Source organism: Durio zibethinus, chromosome 13 (genome assembly GCF_047325235.1).
Source record: "Durio zibethinus cultivar Kanyao isolate XHJ-2024 chromosome 13, ASM4732523v1, whole genome shotgun sequence".
In the NCBI taxonomy this organism is placed as follows: Eukaryota; Viridiplantae; Streptophyta; class Magnoliopsida; order Malvales; family Malvaceae; genus Durio; species Durio zibethinus.
In genome coordinates, this window is record NC_143174.1 from 25,391,952 (window position 1) to 25,404,007 (window position 12,056).

Genomic DNA, 12,056 nt, shown 5'->3' on the forward strand with positions numbered 1-12,056 from the left:
TCCACGTGATGGATTGATCAAAAAAATGGTACCATATCCAACCGCAAAGAGAAGAAGGAAAAAAAAAAAGGAAACATTCCAAGTAGAAAAGGAACCAGATTTTACCCATCTTGCGAGCCATTTGCAGCTCTTCTGAATTCCCAGAAACAAGTTCACAGTCAAAGTTACATTGTGAGTCACCGGACATTGCCCTAGTTCTAGTCCTAGAGCTTGATTGAGCCTTTTCTTTTAATGACGAACCCTTTATTTTTTTCTTCTTTTATTGACTTGACCCTTTTTTTCTTCTTTTTTGCTAAAGCTTAACGGTAAACTCAACGAATCATTACTTCAGAAAATAAAACTACTAACAACTCACATAATCATAGATCATTTCTGTAACTTCTACGTCTTACACCTGATCATAACAAGAAGGAAACCCTATACATAACACATATATATGTAAGCATTCCCCATTTATGTTATAAATCTCATATACTGTAAAAGATGGACACTTCAACATTATTGCCATGGTCCTCATGGACATGCAGTGAGCATCCTTTCCGTACATATATAATGCTTCAGGCAAAGTAAAATACTTCCTCTTTTCAACACCAGGACTAGCCAATATATTTGTCGAATTAGCCACAAGGCAAGAGATATCTCACCATACAGCAGATCATAGGCAAACTTCTTGGTCAATAAAGCTGATTCTTGAAAACTTCGCACTTCATAAACAACCAAATGAACTCCTAAGTAAAATGTAAAGCCAGCAACTACGAGCGAAGCTTACAGATTATATACATAAAACATTAGAGAGAGTACTTGATTATTGTTTCATAGAAAAGCTCAGGAGGAATAGGTAGGAAGTAACAAGATGGGAGGAATGATCAAGATAAAAATAAATAAAGAAAATAAAAATAAGAAGAAAAAAAATTAATACCCTAATACAAGAATTAAAAGGTCTTGCAAGGTCAAGAAAAAAAATTAAAAAAAAAAAAAAGCTCAGCAAGGATAGCACCAATTACATCTTGATACCTGCTTCATTATACACTTGTAATAAAAGCCAAAGAACTGATATTCTTCTTGGCACATCTCAAGGAGGCATAAATAGATGTCTGGCTCCATTGGAAGTAACCTCTAGATCATCTGAGAGAAGGAACATGAGAAAGAGAAAGAAAAGACAGGGAAGAAGGAACTAGGCTTTGAGAATATCAAGCAAATGTTATGACATTAGGTTAAGGAGTGAAGTGATATATAAACTAAAAAGGCAAGAAGAAGAAGAAGAGATGCTTGTTGAAGGGATAGATAGGGATAAACGATGAAAAAAGAGAGGAAATAAATGATATTCAGAAGGTACTGATTAGGAGCTGGAAAAAAAATTTTAAAAATTCGACATTTGATTTGAAATTGTAATATTTGATTTGGATTAAATTTTTTATTTAATTTGAATTAAATTTGAATATTAATTTATATATCAAATTTAGATTAAATTTTGAATCAGATGATAAAAACAAAAAAAAATCAAATCAAATTATATATTTTTTAATTTTTATCTATATTTTAAATTTTAATAAAATAAAAATATTAATTTTATATTAAAATTTATTTAAATATATTAAAATAATATATAAAAATTAAAAATTAAAATCAATACATTAAAATGAATCAAATTAATAAAATTTAATTCGATTCTATTTAAATCAAATAAAGATTCGTATTATAATTGGAATGAAATTTTAAATTTTTATAATATTATATAATATTTAAAAAAATTAAACCGAATCCATAGTTCCAGCAAATAGTCAAAAGCAAGCCATATCAGACTTGTGGACCCAAAAAACCATAAATGAATGATAAAACGACAATGGGAAAGTGGAAACTTTCATCCGTCATTGTTTTTTTTAATCTTTTCAATTCTGCGTTTCGTACTTCTTTTTCTCTTTTTCTATTTGTTTCCACTCTCTCCCCCCTCACAAGAGAAGTCTACCACCATCAACACTTAAAACGGTGACTGTTAGCAGCGAAAGCAACGTGACTTAACCATCATAAGTACCATCTGTCTCTGCCTCTCTCCACTGTTTTCACATCTTTTGCCTTCTCAACTACGTTATTTTGGAAGAATATGGAGCAAGGGATTTTCCTTTGGTAAAGCAATTAATAATAATAAGAAAAAGAAGCTGAGATTGACCTGTTATATAAAGGGATGGATATGGTGTTGCAATCAATACGTAAAAGGGAATAATGGAAACATGCAGTCTTGTTCCGTCTTTTTCTTGCAATTACCTCTCCTATACAAGTCTTCAAAAACCGCTCCTTAATTCCAAATTTGATTTTAAACAATCTTTCCACATTGCTTGTTGTTTCCAGCAGTTTCTATATCAGTTTGCACCATCATTTTAATTCAAAACTTTCTTAAATTCCGATGTTCTTGTTTGGCAGTTTCCCCACACGTTCTATTGACAATTCTTTTGCATTTACCACATGCATCATGATGAAAAAGTGGCAGAGTACTATAGAGTACAATAAACCAATGTTAGATACACTGGCAAAGAAGACCTTTTGGTGCCTTTTTTCTTTTTTTTGTAATAAAAAACGGAAAACAGCTTCGTCATTGAAGTTTGGTCTCATGCAGATATACTCTCGTTTCTTGTCTTTGTATTTTCCTTGGTACCCTTATGGCAGTTGCACTAGAATAGGAGATAGGGTTTCTTGGCGAGTTTTTGCTTCAAATTTTGAAGCTTGATGATTGAAAGGATCAATTATTCCAGGGTGACAAACTAGTGTAAGAGGGAAACTTTGGGCTCCACGCTCCTTCCAAACAAAGTGCCCAGCACTTCTCAAATAAGATGAAGATAGAATTTGATCAGTCCCTCTGGATCGGAAGGGTCCAAGAGACTAGAGAGTGGTAAGCGAAGGACACAAAATGGAGAGTGGGTGATCAGGGTGAGATGTTTCCTTGCCATAGCTTTTACTCTTTGTAATCATCACAACCTTTAAGATGTGACCAGACATGGTTAAGTCATCGGTCTCTCTCTCTCTAAATTCTTTGGTTTTGGCTTTGTTGTTTCTCTCTCTTCTTCATCCAACAGAATCGCCTACGTAAGTAAGCAAGGACTGAAAGCATAATGCTAGTCGCTGCAACAGAAACAGTATGGTCTATCCTAGCAAGGTGCTAGGTACAGCTTCTGGGGCCCGGGGGCACCCCTCTCCTGTCCCCCTTATGTGTGAGCCTTAGCTTATTCCATCTTACAAAATAAAGCCCTTTGATCTTTCTGTCTTCTCCCATTTCTCTCTCAATTTCAAGATTTGCACCGTTGTAATTAGGGGTTCTGTCTGATGCTATTATCCGCGTACTGGCTGCAGTATCTTCAATTGTTTCCACCAGTCAAGGGGTGGGTGGGAGGGTTAACTCATATTTATTGCCCATTTTCCCTCTTAGCTTCACATGGATTTTCCCACGTTGATCAGGAGTGGCGTACTCACACTAGTCACATGGTTTTTCATTATAACTTTTCAAACAGAGCAACTAATTTTTGCAGAAGGCTATAATGATTACAATGCCAGGTAAGTCTGTAAAAGACCATTTCGCTTATACTATTTATCAGATTAGAGACACGTGCACAGGAATGCAGCTGTATATTGGCGGACTTGTCAATTGACATCATAAATTTTACAAGTAATACTTATAAAACTTTTGATACTACAAATAATTTCATGACAAAAACTTGGTTGTGTAATCAATACTTTTACACTAAATAAATAAGATTCATTATTGAACGAGAAATTTTAGTGCTTGGTTGGAGCAACTGTCAAGTATAGAAGAGAGGCTTAGCTGCCAGGTGAAAACTGAAAAGAAAGAAGAGGTCACGCAAAGGAGGTTCACGAGGCTGCACTGCTGCAGATAGTAATATTCTTTGAGAGGCATTGATGTGATCAGTGTTGGATGAACAATAGGGTCATGGTCCAAAGAATATGTTCATTCTTTATCGGCAGCGGGAATAACATAACTAAAAAACTCATTGGTTTTTGGGGGACGATGCATTAATGAACACCCCTCTAGGCCCGCCTGCAAGCTCATCCTCCATTATTTGGGTAGCTTTGGATTTTGTACACGTATTCTGTAAATAAATTTTGGGCACCTTTGAAACTTTGGACCAAAAGAAAGTTGCGCTTGAAGTTTAGACCTTAAGGTACAATACAAAAAAGATGGTTCATTGTTGACTGTGCTCAGCATATCCTAACCCAAACTGGGAAATGGCCCATAGTTTTTGCTTGGCCTCACTGTTGACCAAGTCAAGCCATTAAGCCATATGCCCATATTGATCCGAATGATACAACGATGGGCCAGTACTTGTAGGTTCGACACATTTATCTTTGACCAGGGCCAGGCTGAGCTTCCAGATGACTTGCAAATGCTGGAATCAATCATGCAAGGGACAAACTTGGAAAGCCAAAGGATTTCAGATGACCATACGTGCATGCAGCCGTTGACAATGAGACTAAATAGAATTTGTAAGTGGCTTCATTCACCAAAATGTTGATCATGCATGGCAAGCTAGATTTCTAGATCGGCCCTGATGGATTCTATTCGTGCAGAACTCCAATTTTAAGATATTTTTGAAAAGATAAAAAATAAAAAGACGATTAGAGATAAAAATATGATACATTTTTTATGTATACATTTTGATGTGCAAATTAAAAAATTTCAAATAAAAAAAAAAAAGAGTAGAATTGACCTTTTTTAATGTCCATATTTATAGATAAATTATGAAATATCTTAAAAGATAATAAAAATAATATTGAATTGATCTGATATTAAATATGTTAGATAGATTTGAAATGTCAAATTAATATAAATAATAAAAATATTCTTAGTTATATGCTAAATGCTTCATAAAAAAATCACTATACTTTTTTTTTACCATCAAATACACATAACAGATTCTATCGTGGATTGGTCTTCCTTGTGCTAATGAGTTGCAAACTTGTGACATGACATTTCATTTTGCTTGAATCAATGAATTAAAATTTAAATTCATCGAATCTAACTGTTTGAATAGAGATATGCGCTTAACATGAACTAATCAACTTTAAAAGAGAAAAAAACAAACTTCTTCACTCCATCCTCAACAATGGAATCTTAGTATCATTAGAGAAGAATATGCTCCCATACGGAGCAAAGAAAAAATAAAAGGAAAAGCACACTCTTCAACATTTGCAAGCGAAGCCCATAGGAAGATCGAAGGAAAACACAAAAACCGGTGACTCATAATTTCATAAGTCTATGAGCCCAAAAAACAAACAAGAAACGTTTGACCCTGCCCCTTGCCTTATAACTTATCTGAAAGTCGGAAACCACGTTCTCTTTTTCCATAAATTCCTTCTTTTATTTGCCACTAACTGCCATCCACAAACTCAATCTAAAAAAAGAAGCTCCGCCATGCCGTCAGCTTCCCACGACTCTCCCAGCGGTGGTTCACCACCGCCACCGTCGAAACCAAAGGGAAAGTTCCTGTCTTTAATCCTGAAAGCCATAATCATGATGTTTCTCATCTCCTTCTTCTTCCTCCTCCTCCCTCTAGCCTCTTTTCTCCTCCTCCTTCCTCTTGTCCTCCGTCACCAGCGCCACCGCCATAGCCGCCACGCTCATCCCTCGCCTGGGTTTTCTCCAAAACAGCTCAAAAAGCTTCCCCAATTCAGATTCTCCAAGGAAACAAAAGCTACCTATTTGGAATTGGACCCTTGTGTTATTTGCTTGGATGGGTTCAAACAAGGTCAATGGTGTAGAAACCTTGTTGGGTGTGGCCACTTGTTTCATAGGAAGTGTTTGGATGCTTGGTTAATGAAAGTTCCTGCTTGTCCAATTTGTAGAGCAAGGGTTTGCTTGGATAATGATGATAAATGCATTTGGGGTTTTGGTTCAAGGGGAACAGACTTTCAGGGTTTGTTAGATATGTAAGTGTTTTGTTTCCATTTGTTTTAAGAATTTTGTAGTCTATGTAAAAATTTGGTCTTTGTTATTATAATGTACAGCTTTCTTCTCAATAATCAATGTGAAAATTCGTGCAATTTTGGTTCACATTCGTATCTTTTTGTTAATTTTTCAACGCCCATGAGAATAAAAGACTTTAATAGTTGAATTTCGTTTTATTTATTTATTTTTAGGACTGAAATAGAATGTTGTTTGTAGCTTAATTTGATTTGATTATTATGAGAAATTGGTTGTTCTGGTTATGAACTTTGAAGTGTCTTGATCTCATATATGGTTAAAAAAGGTAATCAAAGAAGGATTCAAATTTTTGTACTTGTTGAGGTTGTCATTACTGTATCATTGCTTGTGGAAGTGATTCTTCATGTTTTTTCTGTATGTTGTCCTTTGTCCATACCAGGTCAAAGATCTCAGAATGTGTAAATTTGGGATGGGGATTTCAACAAGAAGTCCTTGGTTTTGTTATGACTATAAATTTTGAAGACACTTTATTTATGTTATTGTTTTCCTTACAACCATTTCCTGCTAAAGTAATTTGTCTAAGTGGTGTTTGGCTGGAAATAGAATCTAATAGTATGTATATTTACAGAATCAAAATGAGAAGGGAGATGATAAGGTAGGGGATTCTTAAATCGCTTAGTTAATGTCTCTCCTGATAGTAGAAGATGATGCAGTTTTCTAAGTTACATTGTTTGTTACTGGATGGTCATTATTGAAGCCATAATAATATATGGTAAGATCTCTCCATCTCCTCAATGTAGTTTATCCCTCAAGGAGATGAAAACAAACTTAATATCAGCCTCTAATGGTCCAAATGACATTATGAAATGTCTGTGAGATTTTTCCACCTAGAAAATGTAGTTGTTCTTCTATGAGATGGAAACAAGCTTAAAATCAGCCTCGTCTGCCTTATCTGTTTCTAATTGTCACAATGGGAAAATAAAACTTCAGTGAGATTTTAATTTTTTTCCCTATAATCTGCAAACTCTAGTTCCACTTCTAGAAGATGGAAACAAGCTTAATATTAGCCTCCTTTCACTCCATTATATCGGATATAACCATCAAGTGGTCTTTTCTGTTATTAAGGGGTTTGAAACACTTTCCATCATTTATTCTTATCCATTCTTCCATCATGGTTGAAGGAGATTGTTATGCTGGAGGAGATTCTATGTGTGCTTTCAGGTCTTTCTTGACAATTTGAGAATTCAGTAAGTTACATCTGCAACAGCAATAGATTTTTTTTTTCCTTTTTGAAGAGAGCAATAGAATTATTACTTTATTATTTATATCATTTTTGTCCATCTTATCAATATAGGCATCACTGGACGTCTGGACGGGATGGATAAATTTCTTTGGGAAGTCCTAGTAACTAGAAACTTCTAAGGAACCTTATATATTTGGATGATTAATGTGTGCTGATACTTTACTTGCTGATAATTACTTTCCGATATTGATCACTGTCTGCTTGGTATTAAGACCATACCTTTATAGGATGTTTATAGTACCACACCCCCTTACTACTCCTGATAGCTAGGTTTTGCACCATGAATATCAAATTTTGTCACCAAAGTTTACTTTATGATGGGCTGAAAAGTCACGTCATGAATGCAGTGACCTCATAATTTTGTTACTAGATTTTGTATCTTCAATTCAACTTCAAGTAATTGATGTTTTCTTGTCTAGTAACGTTAATATAAGTTCCAGCAGAGAGTTTTGTGGCCATGTAAAACAATAATTATGTTCAAAAGAACGAATATAAGCCATGTAAGCCGACACCAGATAATGCTTTCTTTGTAGACATGTAAGCATGATAGAAATTAACAAGTTATCTATAAATTCGTACTGATGTTGTGGGTAAAGTTGGGTAACTTTTGTCTGTATGGTGCAAAGTTTATTTATGAGTTCAATCAAATTCGTATAAGATGATCTACCTGTTCCACAGCTTTATCTGCTTCTCTTCTCAAATTCCTGACCCTTCTCCATGACTTCCCTGTCATTTTTCTTCCTCCAATCGACCCTTAAACGCCAGTGTTACTTGTGTTTTGCTGGATGGAAAGCTTTGCCTACCTTGATGGTCCGTCATCTCAATCCTCAAGCCTGCTATTTGCGTTATCCTCTTCTTGTTTTCCATTAATTGGTTGCTCACCATTCATGGGTAATGCCAATGGAGGAATTCCCACCAACAAGCTCTCCAAAATTGAGTTCCAACCGCGATGGCTCAGGAAGCCACCAAATTGCTTGATGACCTCAAATCTGTCATTTCTCCACCAGGTCTTTGACTATAAATCCCCTTCTAGTACCCTTCCCTTCAATTCACTTGGCGGCGAACATTTTGTTGACCCCATCACCAACAACAAGTCATGACCAAACATCTCGAATCCTTGTCCACTTCCATCATGATCAGCATCTGATAAGCGTGCTTCTGTACTATATAGCACTTAGATACTATAACTGATACTGTTTTGCAACAACGTTAATCGAGCCAATCTATATACGCAGTAGATGGTGGAGAATTCTTGTGACTCTCTCTCTTGTCGTCATATGGAACGGCAGGTCCAACATACCATGCTTTAGTTCCATCTCTGTAGAAGTGCTCAAAAAAAAAAGGACATGTTAGAACCTTCCAATTAACAAACCTGTTCAGCACAAGTCCCCTGATCTGAACGTCAGATTCATCACACTCAGGCTCAGCTACAAATTTCAGCAGAGGGCAGTTGTTTATCATGAATCTGTATATTGTATATTTCTGGCAATTCCAACTTGAAATATACAGATTTCATTTTCACATATTTTATTAATAATAAAATATACTACGAAAATGTTGGCCCAGTCTGTTAAATTTTTTCAACAAAAGGGGTTTCAATATAATTTTAGGAGTTTTGAGGGGGTGTTTTAGCAATTTACCTTTTTTATTAGTATTATTATTATTTTTTTTTTATCGTAGTTTGGTAAATATAGAAGGCTCGCAAATGTGTGAAAATGGATAAAGAAGAAAGCGTAGAAAATAAAAACTCCGGAAGATATGATGGCGGTGTCAGCGTCTCTGCAACCACAGCCTTTCTTCAATGGAAATCTCCTCTTCTCCTCTCCTAATCCTCAAATTCATCATCGCTCTGCTACCATCTTCAGGTGAACTTCACTCTAAAACCCATTTCTTCTTTTGCTCTTTTTTCTTGCATTTTCTTTCTCATTTGTTCTTAAGAATTCCACCAAACCTCCTTGAGTAACTCTACTCCTGTGTTATGGGGTTCAACTTAACAAAACTTGGTAAATGTTTTCTATTTTTTACCATCTGGGTATTGCAGAAATTTGATTAAATGTAGCACCTTTAATAAGGAGAAAAAAAATAGTTGATTTGACACCAAAATGAAAGTTAAACGTTTTTCTGTCCAACAAATGGCTCAGGCCATGATACCATGTTGACATATGCCTCTTGTTTCATGTACCTGCCAAAGTTTCTGACTTGAATGCTGTGGGAAACCTATTTAACATATTAAGCCTTTTATTGAATGAGAAGTTCTTTGTAGAAAAATTAGTAATACCTAAATTTGAGGATTTTCTGAAGGAATTCCTTGACATGCTTCTTCCAGTTTCAGTTACTGAAGGCATTTATTCATGGTGTGTGATAAAATTTCACGTAATAACTCCTTATGGCTTCGACCAACGTTGGATTTTGAAGTTATTATTTTGTTTATGTCACCAGTTGTCTATGTATATATGATCCATGATGAAAGGTCTAGAGGGCAGTAATTGGTGCAACCCAGATTTGTATCTTAGGCCTATTTCAATTCTAAAATTTCTATCTATTTTCAGGTGGAGATTTGGAAGAGACCAAGGTTCAAGTCTAGTTGCCAGTAGAACCAAGGGCCACGCATTTCGAATCTTGGCCAACCCTAATGTATGCTTCAACCAAGGTTTCATCATGTATAATGCCAGTATATTTGGTTTGAATATGATCAAAGGTTTTGTAGGTATGTAATTAGTGATTTAGTCAATAAGTGCTTCATGTTAGTAAAGTTCTCCATGTCTAGATGAATATTGGTTGTTCTAGAGGTAAAATCTACAACTGTCTTATTGATGGTACATGATATACAAATGGACTTCTCATTGTGTTGTGACTTGGTTTACTATATCAGTTGTGAAAATGGAAAACAATATGGTACTCATGTTTTCTGTGCTTAATGGAAGAAGTCCATGGCTAAATGACTTTGTTGTCTACTTGCATCACTTGCTGCTGTAAACTGTAAGATAACACATCCATGGTATCAAATAAAAAACTCTTAAATAAGATATAGAGTGACCATGGCCAGATAATGCTGTCAATAGCTTAATGAGGAAACCGTTGAGTGTGCCTATAAATGATAGTTAATCTCTTAACATCCCATTGTTTAACACTTGAAAATCGAATAATTCAAAATAGTAAGCTAATTTATAAAAAATTTCCTATCTTTCTAGTTCAGAATTAGTTAATTCAAAACAGTGGGATTGCCACTTGATTTTGTTCACAATTTATTCTAGTGGCTGGAGATTCTGTACCGTATTAAAGTCATTTTGAATTTGCTGGAATTGCAGCCTCATTATTATACTCTTTATCTTTTGTCAAATGTCTGTCATGTCATTCAATAGGCTTGCCTTCAGAAATAGGAAAAACAATTTTCTTCTTCCCCTGTTCTATCTTTGCTAATGCCACATATTCAACAGCTAGTTCATAGAAGGAAAATATATATGAACATATTGTATATGACCATGGGTTTTCTCGATTTTGCATCTAATAGGTGTCTTCAGGGAAGGGAGATCCAGGTAATGAAGTCATCATGGTTGACCCTTTGGAAGCTAAACGATTAGCTGCTAAACAAATGGAACAAATTAAAGCTAAACAGAAATTCAAGGTAAATATTTCATTTTAATGAGAGTTAGCATCTTTTCTTGTATATTCATTTTTACTGCTGAAGAAGATATCGGTGGCCTGCTGAAGTTCTAATAGAGAATTGGAAATTAACAAATTTTACCAGAATGTCTGATAGTTCTTTGATATTCCACTTGCACATGTGGTTCTGTCGATCTCAAGACCTTCTAGGTATTCCAGTGAGCTATGGTTTATCCGACTTGTTACTTTATTTATGCCTGTTTCCACTTGTTCTGATATTTTCTATTTGGTTTGCTAGAGGCATGTCAGCAATTAATTTTGTTTTTACAGTGAACTAGGCAAACATGTCTTTCTTCAGGAAGAATAGATGTCATAGCCGTAGGCATTGTTTTGCATCAACATGCTCTCATAAGGGTGTTTGCTGTAACTATTCTTTTCATTTTAGAGGAGACGCCAAATAGAAGCAATTAATGGGGCGTGGGCAATGATTGGTCTTACAGCAGGCTTAGTTATTGAAGGTCATACGGGAAAAGGTATTCTAGCACAGGTAAAATTATTTTCGTATTCTAGCACAGGTAAAAGGTATTTCCATTTCAGTTGTGACTGGATTGCTGTGTACCTTGCTCATGAATGGTTCTGTTTTTTCTCAGTTGGCTGGTTATTTGTCAGCGATCATCCATGTTTTTGTGGGATAGGCTTGTTCCCTTGTGGATGATTTTGGGAATGCTGGCTCAATCATGATACTATTTTTTTCACATCAAGAATATAATATTATCAAACAGATGCTCTTTCATCTTATTCACTTTGTAACCCTTTATTTGGTATGTCCCCTGCTCTTTCACCATCCCGTTTATAACAAACTGTAATCATTCTTTATGAAAAATGACATCATTCTTTCTTCTGGCTCCAACTACTTGTTGCTGTATTGACTTTGGTATAAGCGAGAAACTTGGTGGAAATTTTTACCCAATATCAAATAACATATTTTTAGTTGGATTCTTGGAAGTTGGAACCAGTGAGTTTTAATTTCTAATCTAAGAAGAGGCAAATTATTTCAGTAAAATACTTGCTCTATATATTTGCATGTTAACACCAAACGGATTTAGATTACATTTCTTTATATCTGTCACGATTCAATTCTAAGCTATATATATGTCACTTGTGTGCTTTGATATTTAGTCTCAAGATCTCCAGGTTTATATCTTCATAGGGCTTGATCTA

The 12,056-nt window shown here is 35.1% G+C and overlaps 2 protein-coding genes across 6 annotated transcripts; both read left to right on the forward strand.

Annotated features, from left to right (window-relative positions):
• Positions 1 to 5,187: 5,187 nt before the first annotated feature.
• Positions 5,188 to 9,043, forward strand: LOC149515476 (RING-H2 finger protein ATL56-like). Of its 4 annotated transcripts, none has more exons than XM_089742310.1 (4): positions 5,188 to 5,934; positions 6,558 to 6,584; positions 7,111 to 7,176; positions 7,284 to 7,650. In XM_089742310.1, exons 1-4 carry the CDS (start codon positions 5,264 to 5,266, stop codon positions 7,312 to 7,314), a joined length of 795 nt encoding a protein of 264 aa, XP_089598436.1. In that variant the 5' UTR covers positions 5,188 to 5,263; the 3' UTR covers positions 7,315 to 7,650. The 4 variants fall into 4 exon arrangements, 3 of the variants coding, with proteins under 3 accessions (XP_089598436.1, XP_089598437.1, XP_089598438.1); XR_016326796.1 differs by having other exon boundaries at positions 5,192 to 5,934; positions 6,558 to 6,701; XM_089742311.1 differs by lacking the exon at positions 6,558 to 6,584 and having other exon boundaries at positions 5,189 to 5,934.
• LOC111303399 (uncharacterized) lies at positions 8,959 to 11,745 on the forward strand. Of its 2 annotated transcripts, none has more exons than XM_089742314.1 (5): positions 8,959 to 9,097; positions 9,782 to 9,866; positions 10,744 to 10,857; positions 11,281 to 11,382; positions 11,486 to 11,745. In XM_089742314.1, the coding sequence occupies exons 1-5, from the start codon at positions 8,991 to 8,993 to the stop codon at positions 11,528 to 11,530; spliced, it is 453 nt and encodes a 150-aa protein (XP_089598440.1). In that variant the 5' UTR covers positions 8,959 to 8,990; the 3' UTR covers positions 11,531 to 11,745. The 2 variants fall into 2 exon arrangements, with proteins under 2 accessions (XP_089598440.1, XP_089598439.1); XM_089742313.1 differs by having other exon boundaries at positions 11,281 to 11,368.
• The last annotated feature ends 311 nt before the right edge of the window (positions 11,746 to 12,056 follow it).

What these genes read in the sequence shown, in the direction of transcription:
- LOC149515476 (XM_089742310.1), top strand. Translation starts at nt 5,264, where the DNA reads ATGAGCCCAAAAAACAAACAAGAAACGTTTGACCCTGCCCCTTGCCTT. An exon ending in TTTCAGGGTTTGTTAGATAT is followed by an intron (nt 5,935 to 6,557) that starts GTAAGTGTTTTG and finishes GTATATTTACAG; the next exon opens with AATCAAAATGAGAAGGGAGA. An exon ending in ATGAGAAGGGAGATGATAAG is followed by an intron (nt 6,585 to 7,110) that starts GTAGGGGATTCT and finishes TCATGGTTGAAG; the next exon opens with GAGATTGTTATGCTGGAGGA.
- LOC111303399 (XM_089742313.1), top strand. Translation starts at nt 8,991, where the DNA reads ATGATGGCGGTGTCAGCGTCTCTGCAACCACAGCCTTTCTTCAATGGA. An exon ending in CGCTCTGCTACCATCTTCAG is followed by an intron (nt 9,098 to 9,781) that starts GTGAACTTCACT and finishes ATCTATTTTCAG; the next exon opens with GTGGAGATTTGGAAGAGACC. An exon ending in AAGCTAAACAGAAATTCAAG is followed by an intron (nt 10,858 to 11,280) that starts GTAAATATTTCA and finishes TTTTCATTTTAG; the next exon opens with AGGAGACGCCAAATAGAAGC.